Here is a 21,626-nt window from a genome sequence, read left to right as displayed (position 1 = left end):
TCTCTTCTAAAATATTTTGCAATTCTTCGTATGAATGATTTTCAATATTATCAAGATTTGTTACCTCAATGTCATCTTTAGCCATAAAACAAAGATTTGCTGATTCTTCATTACTTGCTTCACTATCTGACCTACTTGAATCATCATCCCATGTAGCTTTCATTGCTTTCTTGCCCTTGTTTCGATCTTTCTTTAGCAGAGGACAATCTGGCTTGATATGACCAGGTTTATTGCATTTATAACAAATTAAAGTGTCGTTTTTACCTGAATCTTTCTGGGAAAACTTTTTGAAAGATTTCCTCGGAGGAGTTCTATTTTTCTTTAAGAACCTCTGAATTCTTCTTGTTATCATCGTAACTTCTTCATCTTTATCGTCATTTTCTCCATTTTCATCACTTTCATGAGGAACAGCTTTAAGTGATAAGCTCTTCTTTGGCTTTCCTTCTTCTTCTCCTCTTTTCAATGTGTACTCATGGGTGATAAGTGACCCGATGAGTTCATTGACTTCGAGCTTCTTGAGGTCTCTAGCTTCAAGAATCGCTGTAACTTTTGATTCCCAACGTTTTGGTAAAGAGTTGAGAATTTTTCTTACTATCTCCACCTTGGAATAAACTTTGCCAAGAGCTGTCAAGCTGTTTATGATGTTAGTAAAACGAGTGTGCATACTAGAAATAGATTCATCATCATTCATCTTAAACATTTCATATTCATGAGTAAGAATAAAATTTTTTTATTCCTTTACTTGCGAAGTTCCTTCATAAGTTACTTCCAAGTTATCCCAAATTTCCTTTGCCGTAGCGCAATTCATTATTCTATTAAACTCATTTCCATTAAGAGCATTATATAATAAATTCATAGCAGTTAAATTTAAAGTATAAAGTCTATCGTCTTCACGATCAAACTCTTCTTCTTCCTTTTTGACCTTTACTCCATCAACCACTTTTGTTGGAATATAAGGTCCATTTACAATACATTTCCATATTTCTCTACCTTGAGCTTGAAGAAATATTCTCATTCTAACTTTCCAGAATAAGTAATTATCTCCACAATAGAGTGGAGGCCGACTGCTAGATTGACCTTCACCAAATGAAGCTGCAATGTTAGCCATAAGATCTTAACTCAAAAGATAGTTAATCTTATAATAAAGCTCTTAGCTCTGATACCAATTGTTGCCCAGATGACTAACACAAGAGGGAGGGTGAATTGAGTTGTATTAAAAAAAATAACAATTATAAATCAAATATATAATATAAAATATAAACAAAATATGAAATAACAATAAATATAAAGAGTAAGGGTAAGAGAGAAGCAAACTCAGTATGTTAACAAGGTTCGGCCCCACTGCCTACGTCCTCGCCTCAAGCTACCCCTTGAAGATTCTCAAATTCACTATTCAACCTCCTTCTGGTGGAGATAGAAACCTATTACACCTTTGAACAATACCGCTACAAAGGATCCGTGTAGAACACCCTCTACACTTGCAATCACCTTACACGTGGTGATTCAACTATTCCCCGTGTAGAATACTTTCTACACACACAAGGGTTATACACACCCTTTTTCTGATACAAGAGCTGATAGTGGGTAGGTTATCAGAAAACACTTCTCAATGAGTGAAATAAGAACAATACAGCGCAAACTATATCTCTCAAAATGAACAAAGATTAAGGCTCAATACTTAGAGAAGAGAGAATGAAATCTTTGAATGAATGTTGTATGCTCTTGGTGTTGTAAATGTGAAGCTCTCAAATGATCTATTTATAGGCATATGAGACTTCATATTCAAATTTAAAAAGATTCACATGTCAAAGACAACATCATTCATTTTTTCAAAAAATTCAAATAAAAGGTTCTTCTTTTTCAATTGTCAAAGACAACATCATTCACTTTTTCAAAAAAATCAAACCTAATCATTTACTTTTGACATATGACAAAATGAGCACACTTTCATTTTCAAAAAATTCAAACCTAATCTTTTACTTTTTGTATAAGTCTAAAAAAGCATCAATCACTTTTGAAAATATTCAAATAAAACATACACATGTGAAAGATGATAATCAATCATCTTTAATATTTTCAAAGTTCAACCCTTTAATCAAGGCATGCACATGCAAAAGATGATAATCAATCATTTTTAATATTTTCAAAGTTCAACCATTTAATCAAGGCATGCACATGCAAAAGATGACAATCAATCATCTTTCAAAATTTTCAAATTTAATTTTCAAAAATATTCATGCACATGTGGAAAATATATTTTAATGCTTTATGATAAAATATTAATTTTGAGCATTAATCCTAATTTCGAATTTTGAAGAGATTTACAACATTACTCTATAATTTTAATGTGAACTTGTTCCCTTCTTGCTCATGCTTATTTCCTTGATGTGCTTGACTCCATTGTGTAGACAACTTGAACTTGAGACTTCTTTATTCTTTAAATTCATTTGTTATCATCCAAATCTATGTGTAAATATATAATTACACAAAACTTAAAATTTTGGGTTCAACAATATATATATATGGGATCTGCTAGGGAGAACAAGGATTTTGACATAGAAAGATTTAAAAAAAAAAATGCAAAAGTACTTAAAAAAAACAAATGAAGTGATCTACACTTTTTGGATCAAAATTCTTTCTTCACAGAGCATTATCACATGTGATAAATGATACTCACTGAGGATCCCGATAAATTTCTTTTTATTTTTTAATTTAATGATTAAAAAAGTATTATTTAATAATGTTATGAATTTTAAAAAATATATATATATTTAAAGATATAAAAAATGAATAAAAGAAAATAAAAATTAAAAATTAAAAGGAGCAATTGCTACACCCACACATATAGATTTAGGAAAATGATAAAGTCATCGGGGATATTTTTCGATAATTTCAACGGAATTGTAATTTTTTTTTTAAATTTTAAAAAGTGTTTTTTAATGAATTTATGAATTTTCTTTAAAAAATAAAAAGAAGTGAAAAGCAAGGAATACGAATCCATAAGAGGCCAAACAATCCATAAAGCTGGGCCCCACTTGGATTGATCTCCAAGCAGGCCCTCGCCCTCGGTCCTCCTTCCGAGTTCTAGCGACTCCCGCTTTCAATATTTTCCCGTTTAAACCCTAGCTATGTGGAACCGACAGAGGGTTTAAGGCTAGACCGGCGACTGAACTAAACCCGTCCTAAAATTTTATTTATTTTTCGATTTCGAGAAACCAGTAAGGAAAATCTGATCAGAGCTCGAATTCTCACATACCTATGGCCGCCTCCAGATTATCCTCCTGCGTAGCAATGGCTGCGGCGGTCGCTTCCTTGTCCACACTCTCCGACCGCGCGTACGCCGACGGTCCCTTTCGTTTCTTTCCATTCTATTCTTCCTCGTCTTCTTCTCCTCAGGGTGAGCAGAACTCTAACTCAAAGTCGGAGGCGAAGGCCGATGCCGAAGAGTCCAAAGGCTCGGGTTTCGATCCCGAGTCGCTAGAACGAGGCGCCAAAGCTCTTCGTGAAATCAACAGCTCCCCGCACGCTAAACAGGTTTTGTTTTGCATTCCGTTACTCTTTGTGAATTGTTAGGTAGCTGAGAAATGATGGGAAAAGAGAAGAAGAGAAATTTTAACTAATAAAGATTTTGAGTCCTAGGACTACGTGTATGTGCCGAGGAAATGATGCTAAGAAAGACTGCTCTTTTTGTCTGTAAAACATCTCATAATTTGTGACCCGAGAGAAAAAGAAGCTGCTTTATACAGTCTAATAGTCAATGAAATGAAATTTTCAATCAGCCAATTTTCATTCTCGAAGTACGGCTCTTTTCTGGTATACTGGTATGGAACTGCGTTTTTTTAACAATTAGCAAAATAGCGATTCAGAGTTTGAAAACCAAAATAACATTGCAGAATTTTCTCTCCCTTTATATTTGCTTTCTCAGTTTGATAAACAACCCAAAATGTGAACCAGAGGTTTTCTTGCATGGCTTTGTTCTGTTGTGCCAGGTTTTCCAAGTAATGAGAAAGCAAGAAGATACTCGCCTTGCAGAGACGGCTGCCGAGAAGGCTCATTTTGAAGCAATTCAAGCTAATGCCGATATCGTGAGTGATTATGCCTTCCACTCACACCACTTATTTTAGTCGCATGATGTGGTTTCACTGCATATGTTCAACCAATCTCACTTTGAAATAAAAAAAAGAAATATTTTCAACCAATCTCATTTGAGTATGTATGTTGGAAGTAGGCCAAATGACTGTTAATTTAATTTTTCTTAAACTGCTGTGTCAAACTCTGCCCACGTTATGCGATGGCTCAACCTCTAACAGTCCCTGCCTATTGCTTTGCATATTATAGAGTGGTTCCTTGCGGTGATAGGAATGGTTGTTATTTTTGTAGCACCTTACACTTTTCATCATGGCTCAACCTTACACTTTAGGATTGAACTTTTTGGTTATACAAAATGCTCATTTAATTGTAAAAAGCAGCATGTCTGATCAATCTTGTTGAGTGTCAGTTTGTTATGACCCTTCCATTGTGAATTATTACTTATACATTTTTTTTTTTTAATTTGCAGGAAAAGCAGCGTAAATTACATGAAGAGCAAAGAGATTTGATACAGCAACAAGCACAGGCAAAGGCACAAATGCTGCGATATGAAGATGAGCTGGCTAGGAAAAGAATGCAGGTGCAGATAGTGAAATAATTATATTCTTTTTTCAAATTACAATTAATAAAATTTTTGCTGCCAAACAGCCAGTTATGTTTTATTTTCTCATTGTTTGCAGACAGATCATGAAGTTCAGAGGAAACATAATGTTGAACTGGTTAGGATGCAAGAGGATTCCTCTACACGGAAAGAACAAGCCAGACGAGCTACCGAGGAACAGATCCAAGCTCAGCAGCGCCAAACTGAGAAAGAGAGGGCTGAAATAGAGAGGGAAACAATAAGAGTTAAGGCCATGGCAGAGGCTGAAGGCCGAGCCCATGAAGCAAAACTGACGGAGGAACATAACAGGAAAATGCTTATAGAACGCATTAATGGCGAAAGAGAGAAATGGCTTGCTGCAATCAATACAACTTTTAGTCACATTGAAGGTATACACGACTGAGAAGCATGTATTGGTATTTATGTTGTTCAATCACAAGGATGATTAATTTGGTCCACATATAAATGGTTTTTTGGATGAAGACTTATGCCATGTGCTCTGACTGGTTAGCTGCTTTTGTGTGTTTCATACTTCTCTATGAATTGGGGCTCATGGCCATTTTGTCACTTCTATGTTCTAACATCATTAATTCTTTCCATAATTTTATTTTATTTTTTTTGTAAATCTCCAGAATTTTATTGTTGAAAAGGCAGCTATGTTATGCAAAATAATTCAGTGTTATGCTTTATCTTGATGCAAACTTTCTATCTTCACAGTTACTTTTGCTTCTTAAGATATAAGGGTTCAAAATTATTAAGTGTTTCATACCCATATAAAAACATATATTAAATTCTTGAATAATTTTCGGCATAAGGGAAAGTTCAATATACTCAAGTGGGCACTTAAGGCCTGGTTTGGATAGCAAAGTCCTCCCAAGTCATCAATCTCATCTCATCCCATCTCATCGCAATATCCAAACGTTACAAACACAAACAATTTTCAATTTCAAATATTCAACTTTTTCATCTAATCATTACCTAATCATTAGAACTTTTCCAAACTTCCAAACAGAATACAAAAAACAATTCAACTTTTTTCATATCCCAAAACAAAAATAATATTAAAAAATTATATTCTAATAGATCCAAATGGACTTAGAAAACACTTTCCCAAAACCCCATAAAACATATAAACTCAAACATTTCACTAATATTCACAAACGATTTCATTACCATTCACATATAATCATTTCATTACCATTCACATATAATCTCATCTCACTATCCAAATAAGGCCTGGAACCTATATTTCTGTCTTGTATGCGATAAAAGTATGATAACTTCATAGCTTTCTGAGATTAAACAGTCAATGCCCTGAAGTGTTATACTTAAAGCATCTTACCTTGAACTTTATAAATTAATGTGTTTTGTGCAACCCTTAATGGTCTTAAAGTGCAACTTTCATTGTGATTATTTTACATTTATTGTTTAGTCAATATGGATATCAATGTATAGTAGCTTGCCAAATATTCAGGATTTCCTACATATGTAATTCTTTTTGTTCTTGTTACTAGGTATTTTTGTTGTGCATGTCTTTTCTTTGTTTGTCAAGCCTATAGTGACCTTAATGAGAGGAAAAAAAAGGACTCATCGAATTGTATTGAGTTTGACTCATGGTGTAAATAGTATATGAATTTAATACCTCCTGTATAGAGGAAATATGGTATTCCTAGCTTATTATCAGACGACGACCTATTTACAAAGGTCATGTGGGACTATTATATTTCATTTTCTGTCTCATAGAAAACCCATTTTGCTCTGTTTAGCCCTTTTGAACTTATTGATGTATGTTTCTGCTTCACTAATTAGTTCTTATGTTTCATGAATTGATAACCTTGGCATCTGCTATTTCCTTTTCATAAAATATTATTGATCTTAGATGCATATGCTTCAGCATTTGTTTGGGATCTAATTGGGGCGTGGACTTTTAAATTATTGTCGATTTTATAATTGCCATTTAGGTGGCATGCAGGAGGATATCTTAATGACATGAACATTCCTCCACTCTCACCTGCAGGGGGTTTTAGGATCCTACTGACTGATAGGAATAAGTTGCTTATGACGGTTGGAGGAGCCACTGCATTAGCTGCAGGAGTTTATACAACCAGGTTTGTATGTTGTTTTCTTCTTGCATCTTTTTTAGTCACTTCAGTTTTAACGTATATTTCTCTTTTTTATGTGGGTGGTATTTCTCTGTCATTTCTATCTTTTTCTTGGCAGTTGTTAGCTTTAGAAAGATGTAAAATGGGATTTATGTGCCTGTTGCTTGGTTCAATCCAATATGTTTATCTTGAGTTGTTTTTACCTATCAATTGGAGAGAGAGAGAGAGAGAGAGAGAGAGAGAGAGAGAGAGAGAGTTGGATATTGCTTGGTCCATCCATGATTGACAATCTTGTTGGTTAGAAATTTGTATCTGCTTATCTAGCCTGTTGGATGTGTACGTCCAAGTGGCATAATTTGTCCTGAAGAGATGTTGAATGTGGATACAACTATGACTTCCCTAAACAACCTATGTTTATGACAAGGCATGTACGAAACAAGGAAAGTATTGTATATCTGTCATGTCCACAATCTCTCATGCCACTCCCTCTGCCCCACCCCTCCGTCAGGCATCCATCACTTCCCACCCCAACACTACAACACCACTACTTCACTATGACATTCTGTAACATTTGTTTCCCCTCTACCATTGTGTTATTGGAATAATAAAGTGTACCCTAGCCGGCAATTTGATAGACTGATCGATTCAGTCTGAGATGACTATCATGGAGATCTTTCTTATCAAGGCCTCATTCAATGACCAGCAGAGTATTCTTGTCCATGGGAAAACTCAATTGATGTTGTAGATTCATGAGTCATGATGAGTTATCCTTTTAATTGGATAAGTTATTCTTTTAATTGGATGAGCCATTTGATCCTCTTTCACGATCTTTGATATGTTTACAGAGAAGGAGCTAGAGTAATGTGGGGATATGTTAATCGGATTCTGGGGCAGCCATCACTTATTCGAGAATCCTCCATTGCAAAATTTCCTGGGTCGGAATTGATTTCTAAGGCTAAAAATAAAGTTTTTAAATACAGTACGTCAGCTGGGGCTGCAGGAACTAAAAATGGTCTTGGAAATATTGTTCTCCATCCTTCGTTGGAAAGGAGAATACAGCAACTTTCTCGAGCTACATCAAACACCAAGACTCATCAGGCACCTTTTCGCAATATGATGTTTTATGGGCCCCCTGGCACTGGAAAAACTTTGGTTGCAAGGGAGATAGCTCAGAAATCAGTATGATTTTAAAATCTTGACATCATCTCCCTTCCTTTTTATCACTGCTGCCTGATTTATATGTGCCTTGTTCGACATTTATTTTATTGGTGCTCCCATTGACACTTGAATCTTCTCATACAGGGTTTGGATTATGCCATGATGACTGGAGGAGATGTTGTGCCACTGGGTGCGCAGGCTGTTACCAAAATTCATCAGATATTTGATTGGGCTAAGAAATCAAATAAAGGTTTATTGCTTTTTATTGACGAGGCAGATGCTTTCTTATGCGAGTAAGTTTTTATGCAGTTAACACTGCTTGTTATTCCGAGATTCATGAAGTTATCAAATAAATAACTGTTATGTTTCATGAAGTTATCACTGCATAATAGTAGTTGTATTCCGAGATTCCCATTGTTATGTTACTATGTTTGTGTCATAAATGGTCAGTTTGATTGTGAGTATAAATGGCAGCACCTGAATATATATCCTCTGTCTTTTATGTGACCTCATGTGTGAAAAATGCTAAGCTCTGTGATTACTGTATCTTTCTTATAAGCAATTAATTTAAAACTCAAGTTCATCCTGGTTATTCTAACCACAAAGTACCTTTTATTGGCTTCTATTTTCATGGTATTTATTCAAATAATGATTTTGTTCTCTGCAAGAATATAATTTCTTCTGGAAACCCATTTAGTAATCAAGGTTATCGATCCAATGCAGGCGCAACAGTACACATATGAGTGAAGCTCAAAGAAGTGCTCTGAATGCATTGCTCTTCCGAACTGGAGATCAGTCTAGAGACATAGTTCTCGTTCTTGCAACAAACAGACCAGGTGATCTCGACAGTGCTGTTACCGACCGAATTGATGAGGTCATTGAGTTTCCACTTCCGGGAGAGGAGGAACGTCATAAACTACTGAAGCTCTACTTGCACAAGTACCTTTCTGGTGAAAGTGATCAGAACGCAGCTAAGTGGGGTCTTTTTACCAAGAAAAAGTCACAAAAGATAACCATAAAAGATGTATCAGATGATGTGATCCGAGAAGCTGCCAGGAAGACAGAAGGGTTCTCTGGCCGAGAGATAGCAAAACTAATGGCTAGCATCCAAGCAGCTGTTTATGGGCGCCCGGACTGCGTGTTGGATACCCAGCTGTTTATGGAAATTGTTGATTACAAGGTTACAGAGCATCATCAGCGAATAAAACTAGCAGCTGAAGGTGGTGTACCAGCTTAGCTACTAGCTAGGGACGTGCATCTCAAGACGTCAGATGCAAGAGTAGGGAAGACGGCTTATTTTTGAAAGCCCAAAAATTGGAGAGTTTTTTGCAGTGTTTTGATGATTATTTAACATTCTTTGTATATTGGAATATTGTGGTTCTCTTTGTTGTAGGGGTCGATAAGTCGATCTCCCTCTTCCCTCGCATTTTCATTTCCTGACATTTTTGTTGAAGTCGTGTGGTATCTGTGAGGAATGTTAGTGTGTGAGGGAATGAGTTGCAATTGTGTTGGCCCACATAATACTTCTCCCTTAGTACCTGGTGACACAGACTACCTAAGGATCTACAGAGCTTGTTGGACGACAATATGAGATGGTGGAAACTTCTTGTAATAATTCGAAACTAGACTCTCTTTTGTTTTTATTTCCCATAAAATATGCATGTTCTCTGTTTTTTTTTTTTTTTTATTCCTTTTTAATTGAGATGCCTTTGTCTAAAATCATCAAAGAACATGTAATGAAGTTGAACTTTGAAACATACATTGTGATTGTTTTTAATTGATATGAGACTGTTAGGTGGATGAAAGCTAGATGATGTATACTATAGCATGATTTTAGAAAAATATGAGATTTATATATTAAAAAAATAAAAACCTAAATTTTAATAATAAACTTTATTTTATTTTATTTTTAAATAAAATATACAAAATATGTGCACTCTAAAAAGTATGGATGCTATAAAACTAAAATGAAGTAGCAAATGATTGAAATATTGTAAAATAGAAGTAGGAAGATTGAAAGAGTGCGTATATATTTGGTGAATAATGTTACATACAGTCATTTTTACGTACTCTCTGCGCACTCTACTGATATGATTGACTGGATTAATTTTTTTTAATACACAATCAATCATATCACTGAAGTGCATAAAAAAAATACGCAAAAATGACTGCACATAAAATTTTTTATACTTGGCTCTTGAATATCTCAATATCATTCACTTCTTTTTCTTTTTTTATGTGTTACAAATGATTCTCAAGATATTTTTTTATAAACAACTTTATAGTAATTTGTTGTGCCAAATCAATTCACATACATAATAAACTATCACATCCATAATAACCAGGTCACATGTACATTAAACTATAACATCTACAATAACTAAGTCACATATATAACAAATATAATAAAATATAATTTATATGGTCATTCACTAAATGCGCACACACACATATATATATATATATACACACACAATAATCAAAGATAAGTCACAATTTTAACGGTTTAATTTTGAATCAGAGAATATGCTTAGCTTTTTAGTTTTCTTTTTGCGAAGAACCGGTAAAAGGCGACAGAGACCCAAACTCAACCACACGTGGCGCAAAGATAGCAATCGCTCTTACTTAACCGTCCCAAATAACCGCCACGTTACCCCAATGCGCCACGTAGAGACGGGGCCGAACACCAACGGTCTCTTCGATTTTTATTCAGGATGTTGGAACTTTCAATTCCGAAGCTTTTTATTTGGCTCTTCAGTTCTTACACTTACTACTGTTCGTTGAGAGAGATGGCGAAGACAAGGGCATGGGTGGCTTTGTTGTTTTGCTTGGCGGTGCTGTGGCCGGGGATGTGTTGGTGCTGGGGACAGAACGCCATGGATGATGCGAAGGAGAGGATGAAGGCGGCGGCAGAGAGTTCCAGCGTGAAAGCGGAGGAGGCCAAACAAGGCGCTGCCGAGGCCATGCACGATTCCAAAGACAAGATGGATTCCTGGGTCGATTGGGCTTATGACAAGTTCAATGAGTATATATATATATTCTTCTCCCTTCTCATTTTCCTTGTATTAATCCATTTCATGCATTTTTCCTGTATGTAAGAAGCGTGTACATTTATTGTTATTTGTTATAAAAATAAAAAATAAAAATCATGAGTTTGGAAGAACTAGAAGGACAGAAAACGAAAAGGCAAAAGTTCTGTAGTCATTTATGTGTCGTTAGGTCACCTAATAGGCTGCATTAATTAACGTTCAATCAACGACGTTTGGGGGGAACCGGAAAATAAAGAGAGCTTAAAGATGTAATTTTTTTTTTTTTTTTTTTCTCTTCTCCTGAGAATTTCTCACTCGATCCGTGATAAGATCAGTATTTAATCTTTTTATGCCACAAAATAAAGCCGTATAGGAACTTTGGAAGTTTCCAATATGTTTTTCAGTGAAGACTACAACAATACATCCATGTCGTGTCCTGCACCTTATTACTCTTTCACAAAGAAGAGATCAGGGTTCGAGTACTCACACCAGACACATTAACTGGTGACTTGGAAATTGGAATAGTTCTAGGGGTGATCACCAGCCTGAAGGGGTTGTTTTTTTGGGGGGAAAATCATATTCTGCACAAAAGGTAAATTAAGATAAGAATGATGTGTGATTAACACATCTTTGAACAAGAATAAGATCTTACTTACCCGAATATTTTTTTTCGGAAACTTCGATTTTCTTTTCTGCATGCTTTGAAAGGTTATTGACTAATATGATGGAATGGTATATATGCTAGGGGATTTGGACTTGGACAGAACAATGCAAAAGAGGATGTTCAAAATACGATGGATAAAGCTGGGTATGCTGCATGGAGAGCCACGGAGACAATGAGTTCTGCAGGATCTGGTATTAGTCCGGACTTTGTTATCGGGCACCCGGTGGCAATCAAAAGAAGAAACTAATCTTTTCTGTCTTTTTTTAATTTGTCCTCTCCCAGATGCACCAAAGTATGCTTCCAAGATGGCGGGTGATGCAAAACACTTCGTCTCTGAGGAAGCCGATCAAACTATAAGAATGGCTACAGACAAGGTTGGTGAGGCGGGCGAGACAATAGCAGGAGCGATGGAATATGGGAAAAACAAAGGAGCTGATGCTTACGAGGACGCTAGCGCGACACTGAACATGGCTACAGAAACGGCTTCCAATAGAGCTGGGGATGCTCAAGAGAAGATTTCAGAAGCAATGGGGTATGCAAAAGATAAAGCAGCAGATGGCTATGATGGAGCTAAGCAGAAAATGAATGTAGCTTCAAACATGGCCTGGGATAAGGCCCAGGATGGGGGAGAGATGATGGAAGAAGCAATGGGATACGAAAAGGAGAATGCAGCCTATGCGTATGACAAAGCAAAGCATCGTGTGGAGGACTTGTACATGACAGCGAAGGAGACAATGACAGAACATGCCAAGACTAATTACAAGGCTGCAAAGGAGAAGGCTTCGCAGGCTGCAGGCGATGTCGGGGCTAAGATGAGGAACGTTAAGGGAGAGCTATGAAGGGAGGGAATGATCATGATGTACCACTTTTACCAAGTTATAATCTTCTTGATCAAGCCATCTGTGAGTTTTATCATTTCTGTTTATTGGTATATTTCTGTCATTCTACATGATTGTTAATATGTTTATCTTTAATAGGGTATTAATTTAAGATAATGAAATTTGTATCCGAGGAATAACTTTTTTTTCCATTTTAAAAATGTGATTTAATCCAAAAGTCTCTAGTAGATTTTTTTTCTTCTTATTTCTGGGGAGATGGGAGATATAGTTAGAAGGCATTTTGGACAGATAATTTTCAACTTTATCGCAATTTTATTCTTAAATATCATTTAAATATAAATGATACAGGCACAAAGAAATTACACGAAATAAACCTACAAACTGATATGATTTTATAAAATCTATTAAATCTGCTTTGTAATAAAAATAACTTTATAATTGACGCATCACATCAAGCCACATCAATTTGTGAGTTTATTTGTTTATAATTTTTTTGTAGCTAAAGAATTATTAATACAAGGTTTATAAATTTTAAAATAAAATTAATATTCAAACAATTTTTTAAATTAATTATAATTTTTTCAATTTTTTATCTTTCATTTCTTAAAACCCAATAAAACATTTTTATTCAAATTATTTGTATTATTATTCACCAAATTTTGAGATAGTCAAGTGTCCAAACAGGCCTGTCGACCATCTTATACGTATCAGTGCTCTGCGCGCCCCAGCACACTATGCATGCTTGCCGACCGGAAATATGAAACAAAACGTAGTAAGTAGATTCTAGTACTGTAGGGAAATATTGCCAATGATCCAGTGGAGAAACTCGACTGGCTTGACCATGATGTTGATAAAATGTCAATGGAATTCAGAAAAATCCAGTGAAAAAGAGAGATGTATGATAAAGTATAAAGCCTTATAGTATTTTATTGTTTTTTTTATTCCATAGTATTTTATTGTTGTTTGTGTGAATTTGTCAAGCAATATTAAATATGTTGTTTGAGACTTTTAAATTCTATCGAATTTCTGTACCCTTATATATGTTGTACTCGAACTTGACTTGAGAGGACTTTGAGTAAAAAGACAATTAAGGGATCTTAATGAAAGCTAGTAGAGGACATTATCATTCTAGGAATGACATATGATCATTAATAGACAGAATTTTAGAAATGAGTAAACAGGCAGTGTCACAAAAAAGGAGAAAGTAGAAGGAAACCTAAACATTAAAGATAGTACTTTAGACTAGAATCTATATATTTAGCACTGAAGATGTCGAAATTATTATCGAGAAATTAAACTATCTCATCTCATATAATCATTACAATTTTCATAAATTTCTATACAAAATATAATAAATAATTCAATTTTTTTTAAATCTCAAAACAAAACTAAAATTAAAAAATTATATTATAATAATATTTTATTCAACTTTCAACAAAACATATCACATGAACTGTGTATATATCCATATATACAAATGGGTACTATATATAATTAATTATGTCATAAGTTTATGACTTTATAGCTAATTTTAAGTTAAATTAAGCTTCATCCTCTTAATTAGGGCATGCGATTGTTCTTATCGAGAAAAGAACCGAAGGGACAATAACATGCATGATGTGAGTTTTATCATTAGGCGTGCAACATATTAAAGATATCAGATCGAGGTAGGTTATCAACAAGATGGAGGTAAGGTCCTTTTCAAAATCCCATGAATTTATTGTTTATCCTCTAGACTTCCACAAGAAGTAATGATCTAGACCCATGAATCCAAATTATTTATTGTCAGATACAATCCCTAGATATAAATCCAAAGTAATTAACTTGTTTGGATTTTTTTTAATTGAAATTATAGCTTTCCCAGCTTACACATTCGTGTAATGTGCATAAACAATTGTCCTATTGAGTCCTGTTTGATTTTTAAGTAGCTGAACTACTGATCTTGTGTTCTATTCTGTCATTATCCCGCGAGTCTCTGCATTCACTGCATTAATCCTTTTTTATTTTTTTTTTCGCCCTTCTCTCTCTGGCTGCTCTTAAATATATATATTCTTGTTGGTGTTGGTATTCTACTGTTGAAAGTGCTGTATCTTTGATGATGACCCTTCATTCAGATATAGCAATATTGAGCCATTAATGCCAGCTCTAGTCCATTAAGAAGGGACGCTTCCATCTTCTGAGAACTCTTTTTACGTGGTATTGGTATCTTTCGTACAAGATTGCGTCTAGCAAATTCCGGCCACTTTTTTCTGCTACCATGAATCCTCGCCTCAATATCGATGTTTCACAAAGGGTCCAGCTGCTATATATATATATTTTGCACGCTAAAGACTAGGACTGTTTAGATCCTTTCCAATCCCATATATAGTACTACTGCATGCTAGTAATGTTGCAAGTCTTTCTCTCAGTTTTCCAATTCCATTGTGATTTCTTGTGAGAATGCCAACATTTTTTTACATCAAAATTTGGAAAGTTAAAGATCTGCAGATTAGACACTTGAACTTGCATTAGGACTCATGGCATCTTTTTCCTTTTCTTTTTTTCCTCCGAAAAGGATTTCTAAATTTATGTGAAAACCGGCCTCTTCATCCAGGTCATGAATTATATATATTTAGAATCAACCTAAATTATAACCCTATTTTTAATTCGGAATATCTTCCAGCAAAATTCCCTATATGACTCCTCCATTGATGTTTTATACGGCCTGGCCATGGGTAATAAAGGCGTTTGCCGTACGAACCTTTGTTCAGATTGGCAGACGTGATCTTTGCCTCTCCACGTGCAACAGTAAATACATGACAGATAAAACTCATCTAGTTTTGATACTGAACCACAACCCACAATAGGAGTCGGATGGTAATTAATTAACACAAATTCTCAAACATGGTAAAAGAGAACTATATCGAGTGTCGGTGTTTATTGAAGTACAGTTCAGTGAACATGTGACACATTCAGTCCCGTCTGATTTCTGAGAAAAATAGAAGTAGCATATATAGGGTTTCATGGAACCAAAGCAATTACTTTACTAAAGAGTTAAAGAAGGAAATCATGAGATAGTAATTAAGAACTACTTACGAATGTTAAAGAGAGAATTTTTATTACAGATTAAACATAAACTTGTTTTTTTTTTTTTTTCCTCTTTTGATGAATGAACATGTTAGTTCATATTCACATGTTCATTCATCCAACAAAACCAAAAGCTGTTTCATTTTTCTATCTTTACCCTTTTTCCCTGATTTGCCTTGATCCGTGAAAACTTGATCTAGCTAGCTATTTTTGGAATAAAGAAGATGAGAGACAGAATATTTTCAGTAGAAAGATAATAAACATGGGCGTACCAATTATTGAGAGAATATTTATGACTACCAAGAGTCACCGAATTAGAAGAAGATTTATAGATTGATTGAGGTTAATTTATAGCATCACTGCGAATTGCACCAAAAAAAAGGTTATTGCTGATACAGTAGTGGGTGGGTAATCTAACTCCTCCATTTGATCTGTACCTCTGTGCATATCTAATCTAATCATTCACCGAATATATGCATTTGCTGATCAGTAAAAGTAATCTCAAGGGTTTGAAAAATTTGATTTGCCTTACATTTGCTTCTTCTTCAGGGCTTGTTTATTGTTGTGCATCCATACCTTGAAAACTTTCCTCTTTACACCCACTTCTGAACAGAACTGCTGGACTTCTTGGTCGTCATGTTTCTGGATCTTCCACCCCAACTTCTCAGCAAATTCCATCATCTTATCCTTCTGTTCCTGAGTAAATTTTGTCCGAAACCTCCTTTTGGATTGCGGCGCTTGTACTGAAGTTTGCATACCAACATTAGACCGAAACATATTGAGATCTTCGCTCGAAGACTCGGCTGCCGCTCCAAAGCCGCCTCCAAAGGCCATCATCACCGGTGCGGTGGCTCCCGTCAAAGGAGCTGTGGATAGAACATGCGGGAATTTCTGGTGATGGTGATATACATGAGCCGAGGGAGGAGGGAGTGGAGGATGATGTTGAGAAGGTATCATTTCTCTTTGGCCATTGTTTATGCTGGGGTTCGGGTAGTAACAATTGGAAACATATTTTGAATCACCCTCGACTTCTTTCCGATGGAAATTCCGGTGGCATTCACAAGCTGCACACTGTAAGGCCTCCGGGGTGCCTTCCTCCCCGCTTGACATGAATTCTCCGCAGCCATCCACAACGTGCCCGCCCGTGCTGGCCACGTGGTTCTTCATACATTCTCTATATCTCACCTTTGGTGCAGCCCTAATGGTAGAGATGCTTCGTGGTGGTTGTGGGAGTGGTGATTTTAATGTTGATGCACCAGTTCTGGTTGGTGTGCTTATTGCACCTGTGGCTGCAAGCTGAGCTGGGACTGGATCTGGATTTGGGTCTGGATCTCTTCTGGGTTTGTGTGCATCTTGGTGTGGATGTGGATCTGACTGATGAGGAGGAGGAGGAGGAGGATGATGATGATAAACAGGATGATGATCTAGGGCTTGAGCTGGGTTAACGATCGTGTTACCATGAACAGTTTGATCCCTTCGTCTTTCTCCCACAGCTGAAGCTACAAGTGGAGAAGACAGCTTGTTGGTGGTTGACTCTCTGTGGGATGGATCATAGCTCAAGGTGCTCGGCATCCCCATCTCTTTATCTTGGCCTCTCAGTTCCATTTTAAATCTGATTCTGATGTGAATCCTTGATCTAAGCCTTGATCTCAGTCTCCCTTTTTGTTTTGAAAATAATAAAAATGACTCTCAAAACATCCTCGTTTCCTTTTTTATTTCGATTTGTTATGGAAGTTGCTGTATTCCTCTCAACCCTAATTCATCCCATCTAATCAATACAACAATACTTAATCAAATATATAATCACTACCAAAACCCAAAATTATTCTTTCTTTCTCATTCTGATCTTGACATTTTGGGTGCTAAACCCACTACCATAACACTAATTTCAACCATATTTCCAAAGACGTAAGCAAGTGAATGAGCAGTAAATTGACCGATGGATTAGACGGATTTAATGAAAAGAGAATCTCTGACTAACCAAGAAACGAAGTAAGAAGTAAAAATGGAGGAAGACAATCTCTAGAGATGTAACTCAGATGGGGAGGGGGCCCTACAATAGCTAATTAAAATAGAACTTACCCTGAAAATCAGACCGTGGCATGAAGAGAGAGAGAGAGAGAGAGAGAGATGTGATTGCCTCAGCTTAGAAGCAAATATAAGAAAACTGGGCATGGACCTGAGCCTGAGCCTGAAAGTTGATTAAGGAAGAGATCTTGGATCCTAATCTTAAATTATGAAGAAAATGTAAATGTGAGACGTTTGTGCATCGAGAAAAAAAATACAAAAGGAGGTGGAGAGGAAGATCGTGTGTTTCCCAACACCCGTCCAATCTAATAAAGGAAGATGTAGGTAACTTTGCACTCAAACTGAGTTACGACTACACTCAGAGAGGAGTCTTGCAAAACAACCGACAAGGTCATGTTAGTCCTCTCCCACAGCCTGCACCCTCTTCCAGTTCTCAATAATTGCCCTTGCCCTTCTGTGGGACTCTTTCTGAAACCCTAAAAATCCACCACAAAATGAACGTTGTTTTATGTGTAAGAGAGAGAGAGAGAGAGAGATAGAGGGGGATTCGTCTGACTCGATGTAGCCCTGCTTGCTTTGCCTGGAATCTTCCTGCAACCTCAAATTCCAAGATTAATGGTTTCTTCAGACGCAAAACCCAATTAGAGAGGCTCTCAAAGAAGGGGTTTAGGAAAAGTAATCAGAGAGAGAGAGTGCGTGTTTGTGTATATACGTGTGCGTGTCTGAGTGATACAGTGAGAGGTAGACTTTTTTGTTCTTTTCTTGAAATCTTTGATGACCGAGGGCCTGAGACATACTAAAGTGAGAGAATGCATGGTCCACTCCACAGCACTTGTCCAGTTAGTGTGTGTCAGATTCTCTCTCTCTCTCTCCCTCTCTCCTCGAGGTATTTTTCTTGGGTGTATTATGCGCCTGCAGCTACTGCATTTTCTGCAACTCCACTATTTCACCAGCTACCAGATGACTTCTGCCAACAATTTCTCTTTTCCCACTTTTCGTCGTATCGTGTACGCTTTATTTTACGCTGATAAAAAGAAATTTATAATCGTGTGTAATTATCATATAATTATTTAAAAAATAATAATAAAATATAATATTTATATAAAAAAAATTAATTTTTTTATAATAAATCTAACTCTATAATAAAGTGATTACCTTCATAATTATATATAAAATTACTATTTTACACTCCATCATAAATTTTATTATTTTTAATGATATTATGTATAAATTATTCAATGTGTAATATTAATATGCATGTTTAAAAACAATAAAATTTAAAGGGAAAAGTATTTTTGGTTCTTATTGTATAGTATATGCATGCAAGCAATGCTACACAACTTCTCAATCTCCACATACCATTTTTTTTTCAAATTTTTAATATTTTTTTAAATTTTTTTTGAGTTTATTCTTCTTAAATTAATTCAATTCTTCTATTCATTATTCATATATTAAATATTTGATAAAAAAAATTAATAAAAATTAAAAAAAGTGTAGTATGTAAAGATTGTGTAAATAGTAAAAGGTTGTGTAGATTTTTTCTATGCATGCAATTAGATATTTTTATAATAACATATAATATTTTCATCTTCATGCAATATATATAACATATTTTTTTTTAAATAATTTTACTTATCATCCTCATTCATCACATACAGAATTTATTTTAAATTTTTTTATTAATAATTAAAAATATCATATCATTTATATATACTTCTAACAATTTTTTTTTTTTTTTTTCGATTTTTTGGACAATTATATACGTGATGGAACTCAAATCATTCAATCGTTATGGCATAATTCATATCCAACCAGGTTCACGAATGAAACTCATTCCATCGATTGTTCAAGGAGAGTTGAAAGGTATCTATTATTAAAGCGATCGAAGAGAGGTCGATTTTTCATTTCCCACTACATTTTGGAAGGCAGAGACAAAAAAGATTTGACTGGCTATAGCCTCCCGCTAAGAAAAAAATGTTACTCTTTCATTTTCATTTCCTTTATAATTATCTCCACTCACATAATATTACACATAAAATGCATGTGTTGCCTATGACTCCTCTGCAAAAGATGGTTCCTACTGTTTCAGCATCCATATATTTTATGTGGAAAGAGAGGAAACCCATATACGCTACAACAAAAATCATTTTTTGGGACGAAATTGCTTTGGGACGAATTGGAAATCGTCCCAAAAAGTGAGATTTTGGAATGAAATTTGAATTTCGTTCCAAAATAACGACGGAATGCCAGACCGTTCGAACGCGTTCGAACGCTATTCTTAGAGACGAAATTTTTTGTCCCAAATAAGTTAACCGTTCGACCGTTAATGATTAACCATTCGAACGTTTAATTATTACCGTTTGAACGTAATATTGGCGCGATAGGCAAAATTATTTTGGAGGAAAATTGACAAACCGTTCGAACGGTAAATTATAAACGTTCGAATGATGCATATTCACCGTTCAAACATTATTTGAAGCGTTCGAACATGGTACCGTTCGAACGGTAAGTTAATACCGTTCGAACGTATTAACTGAAAATTAATACCCCTCCCTAATTAATCCAAATTTCATGATAATAAATGTTATTTAAATGCAATATTCGGTATTAATTATATTAAATATAATAATTAATTCAATTATAATATATTTTAACTGTTAAATATATTAAATGTAATATATTTAATGCGCTTATATATTATTAAACACTATATATTATATTTATAATTTTTTATATATATAGTATATATTATATTATATTTAATTAAAATATATTATACTATTGAATATTGTATAGTATATAGTATAAGTTATATTATATAGTATAATTAATATAATATAGACTACTATATACATGAAATTATGTTCATGTATTTATATAACATATATATTATATGTGATATTAACTAATATATATATATATATATAAAAGTATATGTATTACATGACTTGTTTAGTATATTTTTCATATTATATTGCAGTTATAGGCTAATTAGATGACACTCTCTATTCTAGCACTATAAATGACACTATATATACTCAATTTTAATTTTTGTATCATTATAATACACTCTAATTGCTAGTAGTATAGATGACACTATATATAATAGTAGATATCCTCTTATTAAATAATATTATAATAATAATATAATATAATAAACACTATATATATATGCATGTGATACATATAACCCTATGCTATGATACCATATATATGTTATATATAATAGGTTAATATATGTACTTGACTATAATACTAGATGTAATATGATATTTTATACTATATATGTTACTAAATTATATAATATATGTTTGATTATATATTATATAGTTATATTACTCTGTCTATAAACTATAGTATATTTACAAGTTATTATATTTAAAAGTATAGTGTAAAAAAAATACAATAAGCAACATTTTAATTTGACGTTTGAACGGTTTAAAATAACCGTTCAAACGTATAAGAAAACGTTCGAACGGTAATTTTCACGTTCGAACGTTTAATTAGGGGGGGGGGAATTTTCCCGCTAATCTATTTGACGTTTGAACGTTCATTAAATAACCATTCGAACGTCAATGTTCTACATTTACACGACAGAACCTCACAATCTCGCACTCGTTCCAGTCGACTTCCAATCTCACTCACGCTCATTTTCTTCCAACCAACGCCATTATTCTTCAATCCAGCCCTCAAATATTACTAACTTCTATCAATCTTTTATATTTTTGGATTAAGAGGTTGTTTTTACCGTTTGGTGAAAAGTATTTAAGTTTTGGGCATTGGGTACGGGTAGATTTTCCGGTTTATCTCTCCAAATCAGGTATTCTCCTTAAATATATTCTCATTTTAGATTTTATATAAGTGTTTTCGTTTGCTATAATGAGTTCATCATATAGTTTGCTGTCTTTTGATGTAATTTGGATTGTAAATGTTGAGGTTTTCGGAGGTTGAAGACGACTGTAATCTGGAATTAATCCGTTCGAACGGTATTCGTATGCCGTTCGAACGTATGTCCTTAGATCGAACGGTGATTAGCACCGTTTGAACGTT

At 34.7% G+C, this 21,626-nt stretch overlaps 3 protein-coding genes and 1 long non-coding RNA gene across 6 annotated transcripts; 2 read left to right on the top strand and 2 right to left on the bottom strand.

Annotated features, from left to right (window-relative positions):
* The first annotated feature begins 3,022 nt into the window (after positions 1-3,022).
* LOC122307831 (ATPase family AAA domain-containing protein 3) lies at positions 3,023-9,605 on the top strand. Its single transcript, XM_043120941.1, has 8 exons — positions 3,023-3,534; positions 3,990-4,085; positions 4,559-4,669; positions 4,770-5,079; positions 6,708-6,798; positions 7,638-7,971; positions 8,095-8,243; positions 8,674-9,605. The coding sequence occupies exons 1-8, from the start codon at positions 3,259-3,261 to the stop codon at positions 9,185-9,187; spliced, it is 1,881 nt and encodes a 626-aa protein (XP_042976875.1). The 5' UTR covers positions 3,023-3,258; the 3' UTR covers positions 9,188-9,605.
* Positions 9,606-10,680: 1,075 nt separating this feature from the next.
* Positions 10,681-17,245, top strand: LOC122307814. Of its 3 annotated transcripts, none has more exons than XR_006241831.1 (4): positions 10,681-10,975; positions 11,725-11,834; positions 11,926-12,545; positions 14,597-17,245. XR_006241831.1 is itself a non-coding variant. In XM_043120915.1 (3 exons), the coding sequence occupies exons 1-3, from the start codon at positions 10,740-10,742 to the stop codon at positions 12,480-12,482; spliced, it is 903 nt and encodes a 300-aa protein (XP_042976849.1). In that variant the 5' UTR covers positions 10,681-10,739; the 3' UTR covers positions 12,483-12,709. The 3 variants fall into 3 exon arrangements, 1 of the variants encoding a protein (XP_042976849.1); XR_006241830.1 differs by lacking the exon at positions 14,597-17,245 and adding an exon at positions 13,167-13,229; XM_043120915.1 differs by lacking the exon at positions 14,597-17,245 and having other exon boundaries at positions 11,926-12,709.
* LOC122307826 lies at positions 11,273-11,778 on the bottom strand. Its single transcript, XR_006241833.1, has 2 exons — positions 11,636-11,778; positions 11,273-11,560 (listed from the first exon to the last, which is right to left on the bottom strand). It is a non-coding gene; the product is annotated as an uncharacterized LOC122307826 (long non-coding RNA).
* LOC122307806 (zinc-finger homeodomain protein 6-like) lies at positions 15,863-17,153 on the bottom strand. Its single transcript, XM_043120904.1, has one exon. The coding sequence runs from the start codon at positions 17,151-17,153 to the stop codon at positions 16,077-16,079; it is 1,077 nt and encodes a 358-aa protein (XP_042976838.1). The 3' UTR covers positions 15,863-16,076.
* Positions 17,246-21,626: the final 4,381 nt, after the last annotated feature.

Source organism: Carya illinoinensis, chromosome 1 (assembly GCF_018687715.1).
Source record: "Carya illinoinensis cultivar Pawnee chromosome 1, C.illinoinensisPawnee_v1, whole genome shotgun sequence".
Classification (NCBI taxonomy): Eukaryota; Viridiplantae; Streptophyta; class Magnoliopsida; order Fagales; family Juglandaceae; genus Carya; species Carya illinoinensis.
The sequence above is the reverse complement of the archived record's forward strand: the minus strand, read 5'-3'. Positions and strand labels throughout refer to the sequence as shown.

Coding starts and splice junctions, on each gene's coding strand:
- LOC122307806 (XM_043120904.1), bottom strand. CDS start 17,153: ATGGAACTGAGAGGCCAAGATAAAGAGATGGGGATGCCGAGCACCTTG.
- LOC122307831 (XM_043120941.1), top strand. CDS start 3,259: ATGGCCGCCTCCAGATTATCCTCCTGCGTAGCAATGGCTGCGGCGGTC. Junction 4,670..4,769: donor TGGCTAGGAAAAGAATGCAG/GTGCAGATAGTG, acceptor CATTGTTTGCAG/ACAGATCATGAAGTTCAGAG. Junction 7,972..8,094: donor GGGAGATAGCTCAGAAATCA/GTATGATTTTAA, acceptor CTTCTCATACAG/GGTTTGGATTATGCCATGAT.
- LOC122307814 (XM_043120915.1), top strand. CDS start 10,740: ATGGCGAAGACAAGGGCATGGGTGGCTTTGTTGTTTTGCTTGGCGGTG. Junction 10,976..11,724: donor GCTTATGACAAGTTCAATGA/GTATATATATAT, acceptor TATATATGCTAG/GGGATTTGGACTTGGACAGA. Junction 11,835..11,925: donor AATGAGTTCTGCAGGATCTG/GTATTAGTCCGG, acceptor GTCCTCTCCCAG/ATGCACCAAAGTATGCTTCC.